The sequence below is a fragment of the Salmo trutta genome, chromosome 31, assembly GCF_901001165.1.
Source record: "Salmo trutta chromosome 31, fSalTru1.1, whole genome shotgun sequence".
Lineage (NCBI taxonomy): Eukaryota > Metazoa > Chordata > Actinopteri > Salmoniformes > Salmonidae > Salmo > Salmo trutta.
The window spans coordinates 36,191,142-36,215,965 of NC_042987.1; the positions used below are offsets into that span (position 1 = coordinate 36,191,142).

Below are 24,824 nucleotides of genomic sequence, written 5' to 3' on the forward strand. Positions count from 1 at the left end.
ATTTATTTCAGCTTTTATTTCTTTCATCACATTCCCAGTGGGTCAAAAGTTTACATGCACTCAATTAGAATTTAGTAGCATTGCCTTTAAATTGTTTAACTTAGGTCAAACGTTTCGGGTAGCCTTCCACAAGCTTTCCACAATACGTTGGGTGAATTTTGGCCTATTCCTCCTGACAGAGCTGGTGTAACTGAGTCAGGTTTGTAGGCCTCCTTGCTCGCACACGCTTTTTCAGTTCTGCCCACAAATATTCTATCGGATTGAGGTCAGGGCTTTGTGATGGCCACTCCAATACCTTGACTTTCTTGTCCTTAAGCCATTTTGCCACAACTTTGGAAGTGTGCTTGGGGTCATTGTCCATTTGGAAGACCCATTTGTGAACAAGCTTTAACTTCCTGACTGATGTCTTGAGATGTTGCTTCAATATATCTACATCATTTTCCTTCCTCTGATGCCATGTATTTTGTGAAGTGCACCAGTCCCTCCTGCAGCAAAGCACCACCACAACATGATGCTGCCACCCCTGTGCTTCACGGTTGGGATGGTGTTCTTCGGCTTGCAAGCCTCCCCCTTTTTCCTCCAAACATAACGATGGTCATTATGGCCAAACAGTTCTATTTTTGTTTCATCAGACCAGAGGACATTTCTCCAAAAAGTACGATCTTTATCCCCATGTGCAATTGCAAACCGTAGTCTGGCTTTTTTATGGCGGCTTTGGAGCAGTGGCTTCTTCCTTGCTGAGCGGCCTTTCAGGTTATATCGACATAGGACTCGGTTTACTGTGGATATAGATATTTTTGTACCGGTTTCCTCCAGTATCTTCACAAGGTCCTTTGCTGTTGTTTTGGGATTGTTTTGCACTTTTCACGCCAAAGTACGTTCATCTCTAGGAGACAGAACGCATCTCCTTCCTGAGCGGTATGACGGCTGCATGGTCCCATGGTATTTATACTTGCGTACTATTGTTTGTACAGATGAATGTGGTACCTTCAGGCATTTGGAAATTGCTCCGAAGGATGAACCAGACTTGTGGAGGTCTACAATTTTTTTTCTGAGATCTTGGCTGATTCCTTTTTGATTTTCTCATGATGTCAAGCAAAGAGGCACTGAGTTTGAAGGTAGGCCTTGAAATACATCCACAGGTACACCTCCAATTGACTCAAATTATGTCAATTAGCCCATCAGAAGCTTCTAAAGCCATGACATTTTCTGGAATTTTCCAAGATGTTTAAAGGCACAGTCAACTTAGTGTATGTAAACTTCTGACCCACTGGAATTGTGATACAGTGAATTATAAGTGAAATCATCTGTCTGTAAAAAGTTGTTGGAAAAATTACTTGTGTCATGCACAAAGTAGATGTCCTAACTGACTTGCCAAAACTATAGTTTGTTAACAAGAAATTTGTGGAGTGGTTGAAAAATGAGTTTTAATGACTCCAAACAAAGTGTATGTAAACTTCCGACTTCAACTGTAAGTAGTACTTTAAAGTATTTTTACTTAAGTACTTTGCACCACTTTGCGCACAGACACACACACACCCACACACCCACACACTCAGCCCAACTGTATATGGAGTCATGTAGTAACTAAAAAAGTGTTAAACATATTTTATATTTGAGATTCTTCAAAGTAGTCAACCTTTGCTTTGATGACAGCTTTGCACACTGTTGGCATTCTCTCAACCAGCTTCATGAGGATTGATTTTCCAACAGTCTTGAAGGACTTGCCACATAAACTGAGCACTTGTTGGATGCTTTTCCTTCACTCTGCAGTCCCAACTCATCCCAAACCATCTCAATTGAGTAGAGGTCAGGTGATTGTGGAGGCCAGGTCATCTGTTGCAGCACTCCATCACTCTCCTTCTTGGTCAAATAGCCCTTACACAGCCTGAAGGTATGTTGGGTCATTGTTCTGTTAAAAAACAAATGATAGTCCCACTAAGCGCAAACCAGATGGGATGGCGTATCGCTGCAGAATGCTGTGGTAGCCATGCTGGTTAAGTGTGCCTTGAATTCTAAGTAAATCACAGACCGTGTCACCAGCAAAGCACCATCACAACTCCTCCTCCATGCTTCACGGTGGGAACCACATTTGTGGAGATCATCCGTTCACCTACTCTGCGTCTCACAAAGACATGGCGGTTGGACCCCAAAATCTCAAATTTTGACTCACCAGACAAAAGGACAGATCTACACAGGTCAAATGTCCATTGCTATCCTGTAGTAGTGGTTTCTTTGCAGCAATTCGACCTTGAAGGCCTAATTCACCTAAGTCTGCTCTGAACAGTTGATGTTGAGATGTGTCTGTTACTTGAACTCTGAACAATTTATTTGGGCTGCTATTTCTGAGACTGGTAACTCTAATGAACTTATCCTCTGCAGTAGAGGTAACTCTGGGTCTTCCTTTCTTGTGGCAATCCTCATGAGCCAGTTTCATCATAGCGCTTGATGGTTTTTGCAACTGCACTTGAAGAAATGTTCAAAGTTCTTGACATTTTCCGTATTGACTGACCTTCATGTCTTAAAGAAATGATGGACTGTCGTTTCTCTTTGCTATTTGAGCTGTTCTTGCCATAATATGGACTTGGTCTTTTACCAAATATGGCTATCTTATGTATACCACCCCTACCTTGTCACAACACAACTGTCACGGTTGTCGTAGGGTTGAGACCAAGACGCAGCGGGAAAATGTACACTTATCTTCTTTTATTTATGCGAAGAAGGAAAAACACCAAAAAAACGTATACAAAACACAACACGAACTTGACAGTCTTGTCAGGCACACATAGCTAAACAAGAACAATCTCCCACAAAATACTAAAACAAACACATACCTATTTATAGGACCCTCAATCAGAGGCAACGAGAAAACACCTGCCTCCAATTGAGAGTCCAACTCCAATTAACTAAGCATGGAAATACAAATGACTAGACTAAACATAGAAATACGTTAACATAGAACAGTGCCCAAAACCCGGAATAATAAATCAAACACCCAACTACTAACACCCAACCACTAACACAAATACCCCCTGCCACGTCTTGACCAAACTACAATAACAAATAACCCCTTTTACTGGTCAGGACGTGATAACAACTGATTGGCTCAAACGCATTAAGAAGGAAAGACATTCCACAAATGAACTTTTAACAAGGAACACCTGTTAATTGAAATGCATTCCAGGTGACTATCTCGTGAAGCTGGTTGAGAGAATGCCAAGAGTGTGCAAAGCTGTCATCAAGGCAAAGGGTGGCTACTTTGAAGAATCTCAAACATCAAATATATTTTGATTTGTTTAACACTTTTTTGGTTACTACATGATTCCATATGTGTTATTTCATAGTTTTGATGTCTTCGCTACTGTTCTACAATGTAAATAATAAAGAAAATCCCTTGAATGAGTAGGTGTGTACACGCAGTTCCAGTCAAAAGTTTGGACACACCAACTCATTCCAGGGTTTTTCTTTATTTTTACTATTTTCTACATTGTACATTGTGTATTTTTTTGGGGGGGGGGGGGGGGGGGGTGGAAAACTGGCGGCCCGTGCGCCAACCAAATTTGGCGCAAGGGCCGCCATTTGGGGAACCATACTGTATTACTTGTAACCATTTATAAGCCCTTATTACATCTTATTATAAGACTTATTTACAATTAGCATTTTAGCAATTTAGCAGATGCTCTTATCCAGAGGGACTTACAGAAGTGAGTGCATACATTCTTGTACTTTTCGTACTTATAATATGTTATATTGGTTCTAAGTATTAAAGTAACTGTCCAGTGAAAATCTAACTTTTTAAAAGTTCAAATTCTGGCAACTCATAATGTTGACTTGTCCTATATCGTAAAATCATAAAACACTTTTAAAATAACACCTCAAACTTGTATCTCAAACAGACTTGCTATTTCCTCATAGAACATGCTGGCCAATCAGCAGTCTACTCTCATGAATTTTTTTTTAATGACCGGTAAACGCCCACACCATTCTGTTGCTGGGGTACGCCCACACCATTCTGTTGTTGGGGTACGACCACACCATTCTGTTGTTGGGGTACGCCCACACCATTCTGTTGTTGGGGTACGCCCACACCATTCTGTTGCTGGGGTACGCCCACACCATTCTGTTGTTGGGGTACGACCACACCATTCTGTTGTTGGGGTACGCCCACACCATTCTGTTGTTGGGGTACGCCCACACCATTCTGTTGTTGGGGTACGCCCACACCATTCTGTTGTTGGGGTACGACCACATACTTAATTGAAACGTTTTAGAAGGAAAGGTATTTCACTCATATTGTATTATAGGTTAATTATAGGTTAATTATATTTCATAGAAATCTGTAAACACTGGAAAGTTACTTTACATTGTCCAGAAAGGCTGAGATTGATATTAGAGTTTACTGAACTCTTATGGCCTTTTAGTGGTTACATATTTATGAAATATATTACAACCAAAAGGCCAGCTAACCCTAGTAAAGAACATACAAAACACATGTTCTTATTTATAAAGAGAAAATGAAACAGACTTCATGTAATGAAGTTATTAATAATCATTTCTAGTGCATACTGTTATACACAACATGGCAGCGTGGTGTTCATTGTGTTTGCAGGGTGTATTGTGTGTGCTCTGAGTATCTTTCCATGCCTGTGTGGTTCTCGGGCCTGTCTGTGTGGTTTCAGGGTCACGTTGGTGCTGGGGGGAATCCTGGTCTGCCGGGGCTAGACGGCTGTAACGGGACCAGGGGACAGACGGGGATCCCCGGTGTTCATGGCACGAACGGATTCCCCGGACCCAGGGTGAGGGGACTCCTACTAGCAGTCTGGAGATAGGCTAGACATCATATGGTCTTTACCGTCACCCACCTCCCTTTTGAAGCCCTTCGCCCCTCAATTGTTCCGAACAAGAGAAATACCATAGAATATAACTTCATGATGTATGTACAGCGTGTGAATGTCGTGTTTCCTTCATGTAGCTAGCTAGCATTCTGACAGGAGTCTCATACACTGTGGAAGACATTGACGGGTTTCATTTACACATCTTGTGTTTCAGGGGATGGAGTCGCACAAGCAGAATGCTTTATCAGCAAAATTGTTTTGACTTTCCTTCATCGATATCTCATAATCTATCGTTTTGACTTTCCTTCAGGGATATCTCATAATCTATCGTTTTGACTTTCCTTCAGGGATATCTCATAATCTATCGTTTTGACTTTCCTTCAGGGATATCTCGGTCCCAAAGGAACAAAAGGGGAGCCTGTCTACGATGTATCTGTTCCTGGCCTTCCTGTGAGTAATCTTTGCTGTGTGTCTGTGTGTGTCTGTGTACAGATATGTGCGTTATATTACACAAACTTTGACTTGTTGATATTTGGCAGGGCGACCCTGGGCCTCCTGGAAGATCTGTAAGTGTTTCATCGTTTTCACTATCACTCCGCATTCTTAGAACACCACACGTAAACACGTTACCACGGTGACGGGCGTCTACAGCTACGGCAGCTTTGAACTCCAGGACCCAGAGATGGGAGGAGGTGACAGGTACAGTGTAGTCAAGGTATTCACACCCCTTGACTTTTTCCACATTTTGTTGTGTTACAGCTTGAATTTAAAATTTGATTAAATTGAGATTTTTTTTGTGTTACTGATCTACAAAATTCCCCATAATGTCAAAGTGGAATTATGTTTTTAGAAATGTTTACAAATTAATAAAAAATGTAAAGCTGAAATGTCTTGAGTCGATAAGTATTCAACCCTTCTGTTATGACAAGCCTAAATAAGTTCAGGAGTGAAAATGTGCTTAACAAGTCACGTAATAAGTTGCATGGACTCAACTTGTGAGCAATAAGTGTTTAACATGATTTTTAAGTGAATACCCCATCTCTGTACCCTACACATACAATTAAGGTCTCTAAATTGAGCAGTGAATTTCAAGCACAGATTCAAGCACAAAGACCAGGGAGGTTTTCCTATGCTTCGCAAAGAATGCACCTATTGGTAGATGGGTAAAAAAAAAAGAGCAGACATTGAATATCCCTTTGAGCACGGTGAAGTTATTAATTTTACACTTTGGATGGTGTATCAATACACCCAGTCACTACAAAGATACAGACACCCTTTCTAAATCCGCTGCCGGAGAGGAAGGAAACCACTCAGGGATTTCACCATGAGGCCAATGTTGACTTTAAAACAGTTACAGAGTTTAATGGCTGTGATAGGAGATAACTGATGATGGATCAACAACATTGTAGTTACTCCACAATACAACCTAAATGACAGAGTGAAAAGAAGGAAGCCTGTACAGAATAAGAATATTCCAAAACATGCATCCTGTTTGCAATAAGACATTCACCTTTCAGTAGGACAATAACCTAGAACACAAGGTCAAATACTGTATACAGTGGAGTTGCTTACCTAGACAACATTGAATGTTCCTGAGTGGCCAAGTTACAGTTTTGAATTAAATTGGCTTGAAAATATATGGCAAGACTTGAAAATGGCTGTCTAGCAATGATCAACAACCAACTTGACAGAGCTTGACAAATTCTTAAAAGAATAATGTGCAAATATTGTACAATCCAGGTGTGGCAAGCTCTTAGAGATTTACCCAGAAAGACTCACAGCTGTAATCCCTGCCAAAGGTGATTCTAACATGTATTGACTCAGGGGTGTAAATACTTATAAAATCAAGATATATTGGTGTTTATATTCTATTAATTTTAAAAAAAATTGCCTTTTTCTTCAAATTTGACATTACCGAGTATGTTGTGTAGATCGTGGACTAAAAATGACGATTAAATGAATTTTAATCCCACTTTGTAACACAACTAAATGTGGAAAAAGTCAAGGGGTGTGAATACTTTCTGAAGGCACTGTAGATGTCCAAGCATAGTTACTCTACTGTAAACCTTTGTGATAGTACTAGTATTTCTCCTCCCCCACTGTAACTCTTCCACCAGGTTGTTTCTGTAAAAGAGAATATGTTCTCAGTCAATTTACATGAGTAAAACGAGGATATAAGTTGTAGTAGCAGTTGTGTTTCACAACATTTAACTCTAATACACTCATTTATTGCCTTTTGACTCATCAATTAGAAGTTAAAACAAATGTATGCCAACAAGATCTGGGTCATGTTCAGTAGGGCACATCACAGCAGAAATATTTAGTTAAATGAAAATGAGTGTTTCTTATTGGCTGACTAGCACAGATAGTCTGTTTAACATCCCTTCAGAGCGTTTTCTTCCATTTTGTGCCTAATGAACACGACCCTGTGCTGTCATGTTTTTCCTCCAGGGATCACCTGGACCCAAGGGTCACACGGGGTCTGCTGGACCTAATGGAAATAATGTGAGCAATAGGACTTTGCTTTTTGTAATCATCGTCTTTGCTATTGAATACTGACGGTTCTGTGATGTGGAACATGTATATCTTTTGTTTTCTGTGACCTGTATGTCTTACAGTACTGTATGTAGTTAATGAGATTATATTGTGGTGAACAGTATGTGTATACGTGTTAAGATATGTGTTAAGATATTTCTCTCTCTTTCATCTAGGGTCCAGACGGTCCACCCGGGGATAGAGGAGAACCAGTGAGTGGGCACACACACAGACACACCCACACACCCACACACACACTTACAAACTTGTTTGTGTTTCAGGGTGACAATGGCAGATCACTGCCGGGCATTAAAGGTGATGAGGTAAGTAGCTATGCTAGTGTGTGTGTGTGTGTGTGTGTGTGTGTGTGTGTGTGTGTGTGTGTGTTTTGCAGGAGTTTGCTGTGTAATCATTTTTACTTATTTTTTTATTTCACCTTTATTTAACCAGGTAGGCCAGTTGAGAACAAGTTCTCATTTACAACTGCGAACTGGCCAAGATAAAGCAAAGCAGTGCGACACAAACAACAACAGAGTTACACATGGAATAAACAAACGTACAGTCAATAACACAATAGAAAAATCTAGATACAGTGTGTGCAAATGAGGTAAGATTAGGGAGGTAAGGCAATAAATAGGCCATAGTGGCAAATTAATTACAATTTAGCAATTAAACGCTGGAGTGATAGATGTGCAAGTAGGGTGCAGAAGATGAATGTGCAAGTAGGGTGCAAAGCAGCAAAAAAAATAACAATATGGGGATGAGGTAGTTGGATGGGCTATTTACAGATGGGCTATGTACAGGTGCAATGATATGTAAGCTGCTCTGACAGCTGATGCCTAAAGTTAGTGAGGGAGATATGAGTCTCCAGCTTCAGTGAATTTTGCAATTCGTTCCAGTCATTGGCAGCAGAGAATTGGCAGGAAAAGCGGCCAAAGGAGGAATTGGCTTTGGGGGTGACCAGTGAAATATACCTGCTGGAGCGCGTGCTATGGGTGGGTGCTGCTATGGTGACCAGTGAGCTGAGATAAGGCGGGGCTTTACCTAGCAAAGACTTATAGATGACCTGGAGCCAGTGGGTTTGGCGACAAATATGAAGCGAGGGCCAGCCAACGAAAGCATACAGGTCGCAGTGGTGGGTAGTATATGGGGCTTTGGTGAGAAAACGTATTTCACTGTGATCGACTGTATCCAATTTGCTGAGTAGAGTGTTGGAGGATATTTTGTAAATGACATCGTCAAGGATTGGTAGGATAGTCAGTTTTACGAGGGTATGTTTGGCAGCATGAGTGAAGGATGCTTTGTTGCGAAATAGGAAGCCGATTCTAGATGTAATTTTGGATTGGAGATGTTTAATATGAATCTGGAAGGAGAGTTTACAGTCTAACCAGACACCTAGGTATTTGTAGTTGTCCACATATTCTATGTCAGACCCGTCCAGAGTAGTGATGCTGGACGGGCGGGCAGGTGCGGGCAGCGATCAGTTGAAGAGCATGCATTTAGTTTCACTTGCATTTAAGAGCAGTTGGAGGCCACGGAAGGAGAGTTGTATGGCATTGAAGCTCGTCTGGAGGTTTGTTAACACAGTGTCCAAGGAAGGGCCAGAAGTATACAGAATGGTGTCATCTGCGTAGAGGTGGATCAGAGAATCACCAGCAGCAAGAGCGACATCATTGATGTATACAGAGAAAAGAGTCAGCCCGAGAATTGAACCCTGTGGCACCCCCATAGACTGCCAGAGGTCCGGACAACAGGCCCTCCGATTTGAAACACTTAACTCTGTCTGAGAAGTAGTTGGTGAACCAGGTGAGGCAGTCATTTGAGAAACCAAGGCTGTTGAGTCTGCCGATAAGAATGTGGTGATTGACAGCGTCGAAAGCCTTGGCCAGGTTGATGAATACGGCTGCACAGTATTGTCTTTTATCGATGGCGGTTATGATATCGTTTAGGACCTTGAGCGTGGCTGAGGTGCACCCATGACCAGCTCGGAAACCAGATTGCATAGCGGAGAAGGTACGGTGGGATTTGAAATGGTTGGTGATCTGTTTGTTAACTTGGCTTTCGAAGACCTTAGAAAGGCAGGGTAGGATAGATATACATCTGTAACAGTTTGGGTCTATAGTGTCTCCCCCTTTGAAGAGGGGGATGACCGCGGCAGCTTTACAATCTTTGGGGATCTCAGACGATAAGAATGAGATGTTGAACAGGCTAGTAAAAGGGGTTGCAACAATTTGTGGCAGATCATTTTAGAAAGAGAGGATCCAGATTGTCTAGCCCAGCTGATTTGTAGGGGTCCAGATTTTGCAGCTTTTTCAGAACATCAGCTATCTAGATTTGGGTGAAGGAGAAATGGGGGAGGCTTGGGCAAGTTGCTGTGGGGGGTGCAGAGCTGTTGACCGGGGTAGAGGTAGCCAGGTGAAATGCATGGCCAGCCGTAGAAAAATGCTTATTGAAATTCTCAATTCTGGTGGATTTATCGGTGGTGACAGTGTTTCCTAGCCTCAGTGCAGTGGGCAGCTGGGAGGAGGTGCTCTTGTTCTCCATGGACTTTACAGTGTCCCAGAACGTTTTGTAGTTTGTGCTACAGGATGCAAATTTCTGCTTGAAAAAGCTAGCCTTTGCTTTCCTAATCATCTCCGTCTCTCCATGTCAACATGGATAATATTATCTCTCTATTCCTCCTGCTGTCTCTCAGGGGGACCAGGGTCAACCAGGGCCTCCGGGGCCTGAGGAGATCGTCGAGCCTCCAGACTTTTTCTACCCCAAAGGAGGCAAGGTACCCTATATAGCGCGACTGCCTCTATGGGAACATTATGGACTTTCTCTGTACTTCATCGTGCAAAGAAACACGTGGACAATATGCTTACCAAGGGTTGTAACAATTGATGCTAAACCATCAGTGGGAACCAGGAAAATATAATTTTATCGTTTGGAGCATTAGGACTCAAAATATGGACTGCAATATTGCTTAGGCATCTGGGGGGGGGGGGGGGGTCTTTGTTCTTGAAGTCCAGAGCAATGAATGAGTTAACCCATAATTGGCTTGCTTTAACAGAGTTGGCTTTCGTCTACCATGATTAACTCTTGATGTTGTTTTTGTCTGTTTAAGGGGGATAAAGGGCTTCCTGGACCATGTGGACCCAGAGGCATAACTGTGAGTTTGTGTGTGTATGTGTGTGTGGTTTGTGCGTTTGCGTATTACATGTGTTTGAACGATAACTCTCCTTACAGGGAGAAAAATCCTATGAAGGACTAAAGGGAGAAACTGGAATCCGTGGCTTTCCTGGCCCTCGGGTAAGAACATTTTACTGTTGTGATCTGATGTCATAAAGCCGTCCTCCTGGCCCTCGGGTAGGAACACTGTACTGTTGTGATCTGATGTCATAAAGCCGTCCTCCTGGCCCTCGGGTAGGAACACTGTACTGTTGTGATCTGATATCATAAAGCCGTCCTCCTGGCCCTCGGGTAGGAACACTGTACTGTTGTGATCTGATGTCATAAAGCCGTCCTCCTGGCCCTCGGGTAGGAACACTGTACTGTTGTGATCTGATGTCATAAAGCCGTCCTCCTGGCCCTCGGGTAGGAACACTGTACTGTTGTGATATGATGTCATAAAGCCGTCCTCCTGGCCCTCGGGTAGGAACACTGTACTGTTGTGATCTGATGTCATAAAGCCGTCCTCCTGGCCCTCGGGTAGGAACACTGTACTGTTGTGATCTGATGTCATAAAGCCGTCCTCCTGGCCCTCGGGTAGGAACACTGTACTGTTGTGATCTGATGTCATAAAGCCGTCCTCCTTGTTATTATGTAGTCATCTGTTGTTGTCTTCCATATTAGTTGATTAGTTGTCCTTTTTTAATTTTTTGTCTCTTATCTTTTCTGTCCAAGGGTTACATAGGATCTACCGGCCTGCCTGGAACGCCTGGACCACAGGTGGGTCTTCTCCATCCCCTTAGTTTAGTCTCGTCAATGTTGTGTGGAATAATTACTCTCCAAAATATTGCTTTGCTATGTTTAACTACCAATGGATCTGCAGTGATATTGCATGAAAGGCATCTGAAGGAAACTGATTTGATTTAGTTTACTATAGTTTGGTCTGTTGTCAGATTTGAAATGCATTGGCTATTTTAGGAAACTAAAGGAGGAGAAGGAATTGTAATTTTAACGAGAAGAAGATATTTATTTTCACTTTATTCAGATAGGCACAGTAGGCAACGAGAGGGGAGACAGTGAGGGATGAAGCTGACGAGTAGCGGTGGGGTTAGGGTTTGTAACGAGCTGAGGGTGTAGTACAAGTGCTGCAAGTGGTGACATTGCAGGCTAGACCAGGCTCAGGCACAGGAATTGTAGTTTTGATATGAATGTCTAAATATTGTAGTTTCTGTGAATGTTGACTTCTATACTGTATGTTATTAATGTAGTTGTTCGCCTTTCATTCAGGGCTATCCTGGAGACCAAGGGTTTCCTGGTCTGATCGGCAGGACAGGACCAACGGTGAGCTGAACCCAGAACCAGCAGGTTGGGCTTAACCAGAACCAGACAGTATCTGTCAATTATCAGCAGGTTGGGCTCAACCAGAACCAGACAGTATCTGTCTATTATCAGCAGGTTGGGTGGGCTCAACTCCATTAGTTCAGTTGACCCAGAAAGGGACAAATTCTACAGATACTGTATTTTATTCCCCAGGCTTTATAGCTTTCATTATTCAGATTTAATTGTGGAGTGAGCTCTATGGGTGTGACTTCTTTAAACTTAATTTCAATTTGAGTCCATGAACACCCACCAACTATAATAACTCTTATCAAGTAGTGTCAAATGTTGAGGATACAGAACACATTTAATCCACATAATAATTAACATTTCCTGTAGCTGCAGGATTATTTTCCTGCTGTAGCAAACTGGCTCAAATTAATATCCTACATCTGTATAGATTTTCTTGCCATCTTGGTTCGGGTCTGTACTTCGTCTGCCCTGTACTTCGTCTGCCCTCTTGTGGCTGACTGCTGAAACAACAGACAAAACCAGAAAGCGGATACATCAGGGTACATCATCTAAACTTGGCACATAAACAAAGCCTGGTTTGTGGCCACTGTATCCAAGCCAGACGCTCAACAGCTTTTCTTAAATAGGGTGTTTTATGGTTCAATAAATAAAGGTTACATTTATATGAGATTAAAAAAAATATATAGTACCAGTCAAAAGGTTGAATACACCTACTCATTCCAGGGTTTTCTTTATTTCTACTATTTTCTACATTGTAGAATAATAGTGAAGACATCAAAACTATGAAATAACACATACGAAATCATGTAGTAACCAAAATATTTTTGAGATTCTTCAAAGTAGCCACCCTTTGCCATGATGACATTTTTGCACTCGCTTGGCATTCTCTCAACCAGCTTCATGAGGTAGTCACCTGGAATGCATTTCAATTAACAGGTGTGCCTTGTTAAAAGTTAATTTCTGGAATTTCATTCCTTAATGCGTTTGAGCCAAATAGTTGTGTTGTGACAAGGTAGGGGTGGTATACAGAATATAGCCCTGTTTAGTAAAAGACCAAGTCCATATTATGGCAAGAACAGCTCAAATAAGCAAAGAGAAATGACAGTCCATCATTACTTTAATACATGAAGGTCAGTCAATCCAGAATATTTCAAGAACTTTGAAAGTTTCTTCAAGTGCAGTCGCAAAAACCATCAAGCGCCCTGATGAAACTGGCCCTCATGAGGACCTCCACAGGAAAGGGAGAGCCAGAGTTACCTCTGCTGCAGAGGATAAGTTCATTAGAGTTACCAGCCTCAGAAATTGCAGCCCAAATACAGTGCCTTGCAAAAGTATTCATCCCCCTTGGCGTTTTTCCTATTTTGTTGCATTACAACCTGTAATTTAAATTGATTTTTATTTGGATTTCATGTAATGGACATACACAAAATAGTCCAAATTGGTGAAGTGAAATGAAAAAATTATTGACGGAAAAGTGGTGCGTGCATATGTATTCACCCCTTTTGCTATGAAGCTCCTAAATAAGATCGGGTGCAACCAATTACCTTCAGAAGTCACATAATTAGTTCAAGTCTACCTGTGTGCAATCTAAGTGTGACATGATCTCAGTGTATATATACACCTGTTCTGAATGGCCCCGGAGTCTGTAACACCACCAAGCAAGCGGCACCACCAAGCAAGCAGAACCATGAAGACCAAGGAGCTCTTCAAACAGGTCAGGGACAAAGTTGTGGAGAAGTACAGATCAGGGTTGGGTTATAAAAAAATAAAAAGTTGAAAGAATATGGCACCACAACAAACCTGCCAAGAGCGGGCCGCCCACCAAAACTCATGGACCAGGCAAGGAGGGCATTAATCAGAGAGGCAACAAAGAGACCAAAGATAACACTGAAGGAGCTGCAAAGCTCCACAGCAGAGATTGGAGTATCTGTCCATAGAACCCCTTTAAGCTGTACATTCCATAGAGCTGGGCTTTACGGAAGAGTGGCCAGAAAAAAAGCCATTGCTTAAATAAAAAAATAAGCAACCACATTTGGTGTACGCCAAAAGGCATGTGGGAGACTCCCCAAACATATGGAAGAAGGTACTCTGGTCAGATGAGACTAAAATGTAGCTTTTTGGCCATCAAGGAAAACGCTATGTCTGGTGCAAACCCTTACACCTCTCATCACCCTGAGAACACCATCTCCACAGTGAAGCATGGTGGTGGCAACATCATGGTGTGTGGATGTTTTTCATCGGCAGGGACTGGGAAACTGGTCAGAATTGAAGGAATGATGGATGGTGCTAAATACAGGGAAATTCTTGAGGGAAACCTGTTTCTGTCTTCCAGAGATTTGAGACTGGGACAGAGGTTCACCTTCCAGCAGGACAATGACCTTAAGCATACCGCTAAAGCAACACTTGAGTGGTTTAAGGGGAAACATTTAAATGTCTAGGAATGGCCTAGTCAAGGCCCAGACCTCAATCCAATTGAGAATATGTGGTATGACTTAAAGATTGCTGTATACCAGCGGAACCCATCGAAATTGAAGGAGCTGAAGCAGTTTTGCCTTGAAGAATGGGCAAACATCCCAGTGGCTAGATGTGCCAAGCTTATAGAGACATACCCCAAGAGACTTGCAGCTGTAGTTGCTGCAAAAGGTGGCTCTACAAAGTATTGACTTTGGGGGGTGAATAGTTATGCACGCTGAAGTTTTACGTTTTTTTGTCTTATTTCTTGTTTGTTTCACAATAAAAAATATTTTGCATCTTCAAAGTGGTAGGCATGTTGTGTAAATCAAATGATACAAACCCCCCCCCAAAAAAATTAATTTTAATTCCAGGTTGTAAGGCAACAAAGTAGGAAAAATGTCAAAGGGGGTGAATACTTTCGCAAGCCACTGTAAATGTTTCACAGAGTTCAAGTAACAGACACATCTCAACATCAACTGTTCAGAGGAGACTGCGTGAATCAGGCCTTCATGGTCAAATTGCTGCAAAGAAACCACTACTAAAGTACACCAATTAGAAGAGACTTGCTTGGGCCGAGAAACACGAGCAATGGACATTAGACCGGTGGAAATCTGTCCTTTGGTTTGATGAGTCTAAATTTGAGATTTTTGGTTTCAACCAGCGTGTCTTCGTGAGACGCAGAGTAGTTGAACGGATGATCTCCGCATGTGTGGTTCCCACCATGAAGCATGGAGGAGGAGGTGTGGGGGTGCTTTGCTGGTGACACTGTCAGTGATTTATTTATAATGCAAGGCACACTTAACCAGCGAAGCTACCACAGCATTCTGCAGTGATACGCCATCCCATCTGGTTTACGCTTAGTGGGAGTATCATTTGTTTTTCAACAGGACAATAACCCAACACACCCACAGGCTGTGTAAGGGCTATGTAACCAAGAACGAGAGTGATGGAGTGCTGCATCAGATGACCTGGCCTCCAATCACCCGACCTCAACCCAATTGAGATGGTTTGGGATGAGTTAGACCGCAGAGTGAAAGAAAAGCAGTACTCAGCATATGTGGGAACTCCTTCAAGACTTTTGGAAAAGCATTCCAGGTGAAGCTGGTTGAGAGAATGCCAAGCGTGTGCAGAGCTGTCAAGGCAAAGGATGGTTACTTTGAAGATATAAAATATATTTAGATTTGTTTAATTAACACATTCTTGGTTACTACATGATTCCATATGTGTTATTTCATAGTTTTTTTGTCTTCACTATTATTCTACAATGTAGAAAATAGTAAAATTAAAGAAAAAACCCTTGAAGGAGTAGGTGTGTCCAAACTTTTGACTGGTACTGTATATCTGTAATCCCTTCCACTGCATAATTAGAAAATGGTCAAATATCCCTTTCTCTGTATTCACCCTTCACATATGTTCTATGAGAGCCAATATAGATCTATATTTTTGTGCACTTTGGCCTTGCTCTCAGGAATCAATTCAGGTTGATGTAGCCGTCAATTCAGGTTGATTTGGGTCCTGGTTCTTTATCTTTCTCCCTCCATCTGTCACTCTCTTTACAGTAACCACAGGCAAAAAATTTGGCCCATCTCCACCCCCCCCCCCCCCCCCCCCCCCCCCCCTTTGTCAGGGGACACCTGTTTTGATGACATTGTGCCGTTTGTCTTTGCAGTTGGCTTGTCTCATGCCACTATATAGCCCAATCCCAAACTGATCCCTAGCCTCTACCCCCTAAACCAAGGGTACTCAACTACTATTTGAGAAGTTCCGGTCACACAAATGTCCTAGGTGGCAAAGGTCCGGATGGATATTGTCTTTGTCGACGTAGTAACCAACCTCCACCTCGCGACCCATGCGACACCAAACTGTTCACACCTCTCTTGTGGCGGAAGGAACATTTTGCAGTTTTTCAGCAAATTTCCTGCAATTGTCCACATTTTGCCAAATGTGTGTTCATGTGTGACTCAACAAAATAAATGGGGCCCCCTGGGCGTCGAGGCCCCTGGTAAATGGGATCTGTCCACGATAACTACAAAATGTAGATAGCTGGTTAGCCTAACGTACCTACAGTATTTAGATAACATGGGATAGTTGATCAACTGGACATTTCTGACAGGTTGTAAAAAGCGCTCCAAGGTCTTTCATTTTCCAAATGGCACCTTGTCTATTCTACTATTATAATTCTAAACCGCATTACATTGAAAGCCCGACTGAGTTCCTTTTTTTTGGGGGGGGGGGGGTCCGTATTAACCGCGTTCTGGATCCAGAGCCAGACAACAGTCTGAAAAGATTGAATTAGTGTAACCAGTATTGCAAAAACTCCACCTAGCCTGTCTGAAGTCAAGGTGGAGCTATTGCCATATCTAATTGCCTGCCCAATCTTTTTAGATCTATATAAGTGTCCAAGGGATCGGGACTAAGCGGTTGATTTGGTATTGTGCATGTTTTGATTCTGACAGTGGGACCATCATATCCTTTTTTATCCTTATTCTTATCAAACCGACACACTGGTTGGATGAAAAGGACATGCTGTTTTCTCCACATTTTCCTCTGGAATGTCATCCTCTGCTCTCTCAAAGTGTGTTTTTCTTTCTAACTCTCTCCACCCTCTTCCTCTTCACCTCTTTCACTCATCTTAGTTCTGTGAGGAATATTTGATAGGATTCCTGCATTGCCTCTCTGGCCACATTCCTATGTCTTGTTTTTTCTTTCTCCCTCCTCCCACCTCCTCCCACTAGTCCCACCTCCTCCCACTCATCACAACTCTTCCTACTCCTCCCACCTGCTTCCACTCATCCCACCTCCTCCCACTAGTTACCTAGCAACACCTAAAGACACTATGATTGGACAGACTTTTCTGACTTTCCTGTGATGGGGTACAGTCCTGAGACAGGATACATTCTAAGGCCCACCTCACCATTAATACAACAATACAACATTCTAGTACAATATTTACTTCCACGTAATTGTTGTTCATTGGAGTGAATGGCCCATTGGACATGAACTAAAGACCACAGGTCACACATTCACCATCCTTCACACAGGAATGACGTAATTTAAATGATTATATTCACAAATAAATTCAGTTGTATCTCTACTCCACTGAAACAGTTGTCTAGTATCACGATATGGAGCAAACACATCAGAAACAGACAGTAGAGAAATGGACAATTCATCAAAATATTGAACGCAAGTGAACTTGTTGCTTGTTCAAACAAATAGGTATCTCTCTATTGGACATAAAAGTATTGAAATGTGGAGACCTGCGTGAGCTTTCAACTCACCTGGTCATGTTCCTGCCCTTTTATCCTGTTTGTTGGGTTCTCTCTCCATGACAACTGTTTTGCAACATATCAGCCTTATTTCCTGCTAGTTTTTCAATCATTCACTAAACACTAAATTAATAATGTAGAAATGGAGCAAGTTGAGGAGACCAAACTGCTTGGTGTAACTCTGGATTGTCACCTCTCATGGTCAAAACGTATTGATACAACAGTAGCTAAGCTGGGGAGAAGTCTGTCCGTAATAAAGCGCTGCTATACCTTCTTAACAACACTATCAACAAGGCAGGTCCTACAGGCCCTAGTTTTATCACACCTGGACTAGTGTTCAGTCGTGTGGTCAGGTGCCACAAAGAGGGACTCAGGAAAATTGCAATTGGCTCAGAACAGGGCAGCATGACTGGCCCTTGGATGTACACAGAGAGCCAACATTAATAATATGCATGTCAATCTCTCCTGGTTCAGGGTGGAGGAGATATTGACTGCATCACTACTGGTCTTTGTGAGTGGTATTGACATGTTGAAATCACAGAGCTGTCTGTTTAAGCGTCTAGCGCACAGCTCAGACACCCATACATACTCCACAAAACATGCCACCAGGGGTCTCTTCACAGTCCAGAACAGACTACGGGAAACACACAGTACTACATAGAGCCATGACTACATGGAACTCTATTCCACATCAAGTAACTCAGTCAAGCAGTAAAATCAGATTTATAAAACAGTTAAAACTACATCTTATGGAATAGAGCGGACTGTGAAGAGACGCGCACACACAGCATTCACACAGGCACACACACAGCGCACACACACATACACACACACACACACACACACACACACACACACACACACACAGCATTCACACATTCACAAACACATGCTAACACATGCACTCTTCACACACATACATTTTAATATGATTATTTTGCTGTATTATAAATATTGTATTGTAGAGTAGTGTGTAATAATGTGTTATGTATTGTTTTATTGTATTTAATTGTGATTGGATCCCAGGAAGAGTAGCTGTTGATTGGCAGGAACTAATGAGGATCCGGAAAAAAATATCAAAATACAGTAGGGGCAGGAAACGGACAGAGAACTGGTCAAAGTCAAGGCCTACTTTTAACTAGCTAGCTTACAGGGAGGCAGGTTTTAGCACCATCTTACTACGTAGAACTGGATGATTTACTAAGAAGCTCCTGCCTTTCTATGGAGCAAGAGAATTCTGTTTTGGTGTCCTTCATCTAGGACCTAGGGTGATAGATATTTTTGAAGAGCCCACTCACTTTCTCACAACAGTTTACTGTAAACCAGCCCTTCAACTGCCTCCTTGTGGTTATCATATTCTTGTCTCAGTCGTTTTTTTAAAATATATTTTGAGTGCTTACTCTAAAAAGGTCATATTTAAAGTTTATATATATTGTTTAACAAAAGCAAAACAATGGCAGCATTTGTAATAAGGTCTACTAAAATTAAGATTGCTCTACTTTCTGTCCCCAAAGCTTTCTCTCCTTGCCAACCCCTTTGTGATGTCATGCCTGTCGCACCTGTAACTGTGACATCATCGCTAGACATAAAATTGGCTATGGACAAAGATGGACTCAAAAGATGTCCATTGTATTGACATAATAAAACATTTTAGAGAGACTCTTGCATGAACTCTTGTACTCTTCCGTGTACTACACTTCTTTAATTCAGGACCACAGATCTAGCAATTGGAATTTAAATTAATCTCTTGAATTGAAATGGGATCGATGCCAACCCAGATAATGAGTAGCACAGGGAGTGTTTCCTGACCATATGATCTGTCCAGTAAAAACTCCTGGCCCTATTTATGAGTGATGATCTCCTATGTTGCCCCGCAGGCCAGTGTAAATGAATGCATTATTATTATTATTATCATTAGGTAATAACCTCTATCTCTATCCTCACAGGGCTTCCCAGGAGACAAAGGCTTCAGAGGACCGTCGCGCCAAATATACCACAATTACACTGTAGCAGGTTAGACAGCTCAGTTATACGAGGTCCATACTTAAGAACATAAGAAAAAGTTTAAACTTCAAAAACGGCCATTTAAAATCATTGACGTAGTTGCACGTGATACAATGCTACATGTTAGCTGTTCCCATTAGATAACATGTCACATTTAGCCCTATGCTAACCTGACCAGCTGGCAGTGATTATGTCCGGTAACAAATTCTGTATCAGCCAATTACAAATGTTGACGTATTGTTGTTGGATGTGATCGATCACTTTTCCATGAAAGCGTCCTTAACAAAGTCAAACGGCACAATCTGCTAGTCAAAGTTACTAAAACGCACAACATATAAACTGGATGAATAGCTCAGTGTAGCAAGCCTGGCTACTGGTAGTTTTTGCCGTTTGCGGCAAGTTTGAATCCCAGGTGAGATATAGTTTTTTCCTTTGAAATGTAGAATTACATTTTATTGTGTTTAATGTGTTTGGAATAGAAGAGAGAAGTGCAGCCAAAACCTTGTAACTGAACATTACGAACACATTTAATGAGGAACTTATTGTTGGAGACCTTTTTACAGACTGACCCATACAGTGCCAGTCAAAAGTTTTGACACACCTACTCATTCCAGGGTTTTTCTTTATTTGTACTATTTTCTACATTGTAGAATAATAGTGAAGACATCAAAACTATGAAATAACACATATGGAATCAAAAGCACATGGATGTGTGTGAAACTGATTAGCAAAAAGATGCGCTTTTGTCATATGTGAAAACGTGCATGTATTATTGGGACGCCGCACTTTACAGACCAAGTAAACCTTGAATTTGGAGGCTTAAAATATCCCTCTGGTGGTCAAATTGACCTATTTTAAGAAGTGCCATTGGTTGGTGGATATAAAGTCTATGATCTTTGATAAGTTGATGCGGAATTTGTTACTGGACCTAATCACTGCCACCTGGTCAGGTTAGCATAGGGCTAAATGTGCCAGGTTGTGTATTGAGAACAACTAATATAGGATTTTATCACATGCAACTACATCAATGATTTGAATTGGCTAATGTACATTTTGCGACTAAGAAAGTTATGTTCTCAAATACGAACCCATAAGAGATTATTTATGTTACCGTTATTTTATTTCTTTAACCTTTTTGTTTATCCAGAGAAACCTCATCCAAGACAATGTGAGATTATGAAAACATAACAGCGCATGAGATCTGAATCATGGTAAAATAAGAAACAGACTCTGTATCCACTGTATTGCAGGTTACCCTGGTGATCCTGGCCCCCAAGGTCCAAGGGGGCCACCAGGAGACATTGGAGAGATGGGCATTAATGGACCTCCGGGACCACCAGGGGTATTAATCTCTACAGGTAAACATTTCACCATCTTTATGATATATAATATATCCTATCCCCTATTTACTAAATGTTCTGTCTTTTCTGGTCCTGTTTCCTAATTGTCCTACCTTCCACCAATTCCTTATACCAGCCTCTTCCTTTTTAATCCATGAACGGAAGTAAACGAGTCACTTTGGGACGGATTATTGGGGCCTAGGGTCAGTCTTCTGTCCCCTGTCTTTCTATCCATTCACTTCCTGTTCTACTATAGTAAACAATGCTCATATTTGTACAAAATAAGAGCACAGCTGTTCTAACTTGTGCTCTTAGACTTACAGAGCCGTGAAAATTATTTGCCCCCTTTCTGATTTTCTCTATTTTTGCATATTTTTGATACTGAATGTTGTCAGATCTTCAACCAAAACCTAATATTAGATAAAGGAAACCTGAGTTTACAAATAACCCCCAAAAATGTGATACTTATTTTATTTATTTAATTAACAAAGTTATGCAACACCCAATTCCCCTGTGTGAAAAAGTAATTGCCCTCTTACACTCAATAACTGGTTCTGCCACCTTCAGCTGCAATGACTGCAACCAAAAGCTTCCTGTAGTTGTTGATCAGTCTCTCACATCGCCATGCAGAACTGCTTTAACTCAGCGACATTTGTGCGTTTTCAAGCATGAACGGCTCGTTTCAAGTCCTGCCACAACATCTCAATTGGGATTAGGTCTGTACTTTGACTAGGCCGTTCCAAAACTTCAAATGTGTTGCTCTTTTCATGTAGACTTGATTGTGTGTTTTGGATCATTGTCTTGCTGCATGACCCAGCTGTGCTTCAGCTCACAGACAGATGGCCTGACATTCTCCTGTAGAATTCTCTGATACAGAGTAGAATTCATGGTTCCTTCTATTAAGGCAAGTCGTCCAGGTCCTGAGGCAGCAAAGCATCCCCAAACCATCACACTACCACCACCACCACCATGCTGGACCGTTGGTATGAGGTTCTTACTGTGGAATGCAGTTTTTGGTTTTCACCAGACATAATAGGACTCTTGTCGTCTAAAATATTTACTCAAGTTTGCCGAAAACCACCTGGATGATCATCAAGACTCTTGGAAGAAAGTTCTATGGACAGATGATTCAAAAGTATAACTTTTTGAACGACATGGGTACCATTATGCCTGGCGAAAACCAAACACTGTATTCCACAGTAAGAACCTCATACCACCGGTCAAGCATGGTGGAATGTCAGATCATCCGTCTGTGAGTTGATTAAATCAAATCAAAGTTTATTTGTCACGTGCGCCGAATACAACAGGTGTAGACCTTACAGTGAAATGCTTACTAACAGGCTCTAACCAACAGTGCAAAAAAGGTATTAAGTGAACAATAGATAAGTAAAGAAATAAAAACAACAGTAAAAAAGACAGTAAAACACAAGTTTACATGAAAATGGCTAAATTTTGGAACGGCCTAGTCAAAGTCCAGACCTAATACCAATTGAGATGTTGTGGCAGGACTTGAAACGAGCCGTTCATGCTTGAAAACCCACGAATGTTTCTGACCTAAAGCAGTTCTGCATGGAAGATTGGGCCAAAATTCCTCCACAGCAACGTGAGACTGAGCAACAACTACAGGAAGCATTTGGTTGGAGTCATTACGGCTAAAGGTGGCTCAACCAGTTATTGAGTGAAAGGGGGTAAATAATTTGTCACACAGGGGAATTGGGTGTTGCATAACTTTGTTTATGAATGTAGTTGTTGTATTATTTGTTCACTCAGGTTTCCTTTCATTTTAGGTTTTGGTTGAAGATGTGAAAACTGTCAGTATAAAAAAATTTGCAAATGTAGAGGAAATTAGAACGGGGGCCAATACGTTTTCACAGCACTGTATTACACGTAAGCTCTGCTACCATGCACTACTCACTATTGTCTTACTCATTCATTCCATCACCTTTCACCTTTCACCCCTCCTACCCCTGACCCTTTATCTCTCCTTTTCATTGTCCAGGTCAACCAGGGCAGCTAGGTTACCCCGGTCTCCCTGGTCCTAAGGGTTTAAAGGGGGAGCCAGGCAGGTACTACACTATAGAGCCAATACCAGGACAACCAGGGGAAAGAGGGCGTCCCGGAGCCAAGGGGTTCAGAGGCCCCCCAGGTAGGACCGCACAATACCAGACTGTATGGAGTCACACCACAAGCTCTCTCTAGCCACTGTCCATGATTAGATATGATCTGCCCTTTTCATGCAGACATTGGAACTTAAATGATGCACGTGCTAGCGTAAATACAAGGTATACTGTGAACTGTTATTGACATGGTGTACGTTTTCCCTTCCATTGTGTGCACCTCCTTCGCCTAACATCATCGCTGTGTTTCGACGGTGTATAATTACTGGAATTCTGTTAGGATATGGAGGTAAGCTTGGTGTCATTGTATTTTGATTGTGATAAACTGTCTGGTTTGATCCCTGAATGCTGATTGGCTGACAGCCGTGGTATATCAGACCGTATACCATGCGTATGACAGAACATTTATTTTTACTGCTCTAATTACGTTGGTTACCAGTTTATAATAGCAAAAAGGCTGTGGTATATTTGCCAATATATCACGGCTAAGGGCTCTATCCTGGGACTCAAATCAAATCAAACTTTATTTGTCACATGCGCCGAATACAAGTGTAGATCTTACCATGAAATGCTGACTTACAAGCCCTTAACCAACAGTGCAGTTCAAGAAGAGTTAAAAAAATAAAAAATAATAATAAACTACAGTAAAAAGTAACACAATAACAATAACGAGGCTATATACAGGGGGTACCGGTACCTCGTCAGTGTGTGGGGGTACAGGTTAGAGGTCATTTGTACATGTAGGTAGGGGTGAAGTGACTATGCATAGATAACAGACAGTGAGTAGCAGCAGTGTACAAAACAAATGGAGGGGGGGTCAATGTAACAGTCCGGTGTCAATTTTATCAATTGTTCAGCAGTCTTATGGCTTGGTGGTAGAAGCTGTTACGGAGCCTTTTGATCCGTTGCGTCGTGCCTAAGAACAGCCCTTAGCCGTGGTGTATTGGCCATATACCACACACTCTCGGACCTTATTGCTTAATTAAACTGTCAACATATTTCAAATACTGCTTAGGTCAGCGTCCCAAAAAGCATCCTATTTCTCGTGTAGTGCACTGCTTTTAACCAGAGGACACAGAGGGTACATAGTAATGCTCTATGTATGGAATAGAGTGCTGTTTGGGACGCAGACTAGATGTTGGACTGACATAATGCAAGTTTCAGGTTGTTAGTCCATTTTCTAAAGTCACTGATATAACTGGAACTGATGATCAGTGGAGTTATGTTTTTTAATTATATATAATTTTTTTTGGGGGGGGGTTGCCAATCATGTCCTGTAGGCATTTATTGTGTTCCTGGTGAGCCGGGTATACGAGGAGACGATGGCGATACCGGATATCCAGGAGTAACGGGATACAAAGGAGAAAAAGGTGAGTGACCATTATTTATTTATTTTTATGTATTTAACTTTTATTTAACTAGGCAAGTCAGTTAAGAACAAATTCTTATTTTAAAATGACGGCCTACTCCCGGCCAAACCATAACCCGGCGACGCTGGGCCAATTGTGAGCCACCCTATGAGACTCCAATTCACGGCCGGTTGTGATACAGCCTGGAATCGAACCAGGGTCTGTAGTGATGCCTCTAGCACTGAGATGCACTACCTTAGACCGCTGTGCCACTTGGGACCTGTTGGTTGTGTGCACTGTGTTTCTTCCGTGTGTTTGTGTGTGTTTGTATGTGTGTGTTTATATGTATGTGTGTGTGTGTGCGTCCTGTCTACGAACGTCTGCGTGTGATTACACTAACCATGTCTGTCTACGTACG

The 24,824-nt window shown here is 41.8% G+C and overlaps 1 protein-coding gene across 4 annotated transcripts in view; it reads left to right on the plus strand.

Annotated features, from left to right (window-relative positions):
* The window catches only part of LOC115170124 (collagen alpha-4(IV) chain), an 86,295-nt gene that overhangs the window by 25,145 nt on the left and 36,326 nt on the right, over nucleotides 1-24,824 (plus strand). For all 4 annotated transcript variants that reach the window (XM_029726441.1, XM_029726442.1, XM_029726440.1 and 1 more), the window contains 16 exons: nucleotides 4,680-4,796; nucleotides 5,220-5,285; nucleotides 5,375-5,401; nucleotides 7,287-7,340; nucleotides 7,547-7,582; nucleotides 7,652-7,693; nucleotides 10,066-10,146; nucleotides 10,480-10,524; nucleotides 10,602-10,664; nucleotides 11,259-11,303; nucleotides 11,811-11,864; nucleotides 19,543-19,609; nucleotides 20,851-20,958; nucleotides 22,940-23,086; nucleotides 23,338-23,346; nucleotides 24,338-24,427. In XM_029726441.1, coding sequence (XP_029582301.1) covers nucleotides 4,680-4,796; nucleotides 5,220-5,285; nucleotides 5,375-5,401; nucleotides 7,287-7,340; nucleotides 7,547-7,582; nucleotides 7,652-7,693; nucleotides 10,066-10,146; nucleotides 10,480-10,524; nucleotides 10,602-10,664; nucleotides 11,259-11,303; nucleotides 11,811-11,864; nucleotides 19,543-19,609; nucleotides 20,851-20,958; nucleotides 22,940-23,086; nucleotides 23,338-23,346; nucleotides 24,338-24,427 — 1,051 coding nt within the window. The remainder of the gene's footprint in view (nucleotides 1-4,679; nucleotides 4,797-5,219; nucleotides 5,286-5,374; nucleotides 5,402-7,286; nucleotides 7,341-7,546; nucleotides 7,583-7,651; nucleotides 7,694-10,065; nucleotides 10,147-10,479; nucleotides 10,525-10,601; nucleotides 10,665-11,258; nucleotides 11,304-11,810; nucleotides 11,865-19,542; nucleotides 19,610-20,850; nucleotides 20,959-22,939; nucleotides 23,087-23,337; nucleotides 23,347-24,337; nucleotides 24,428-24,824) is intronic.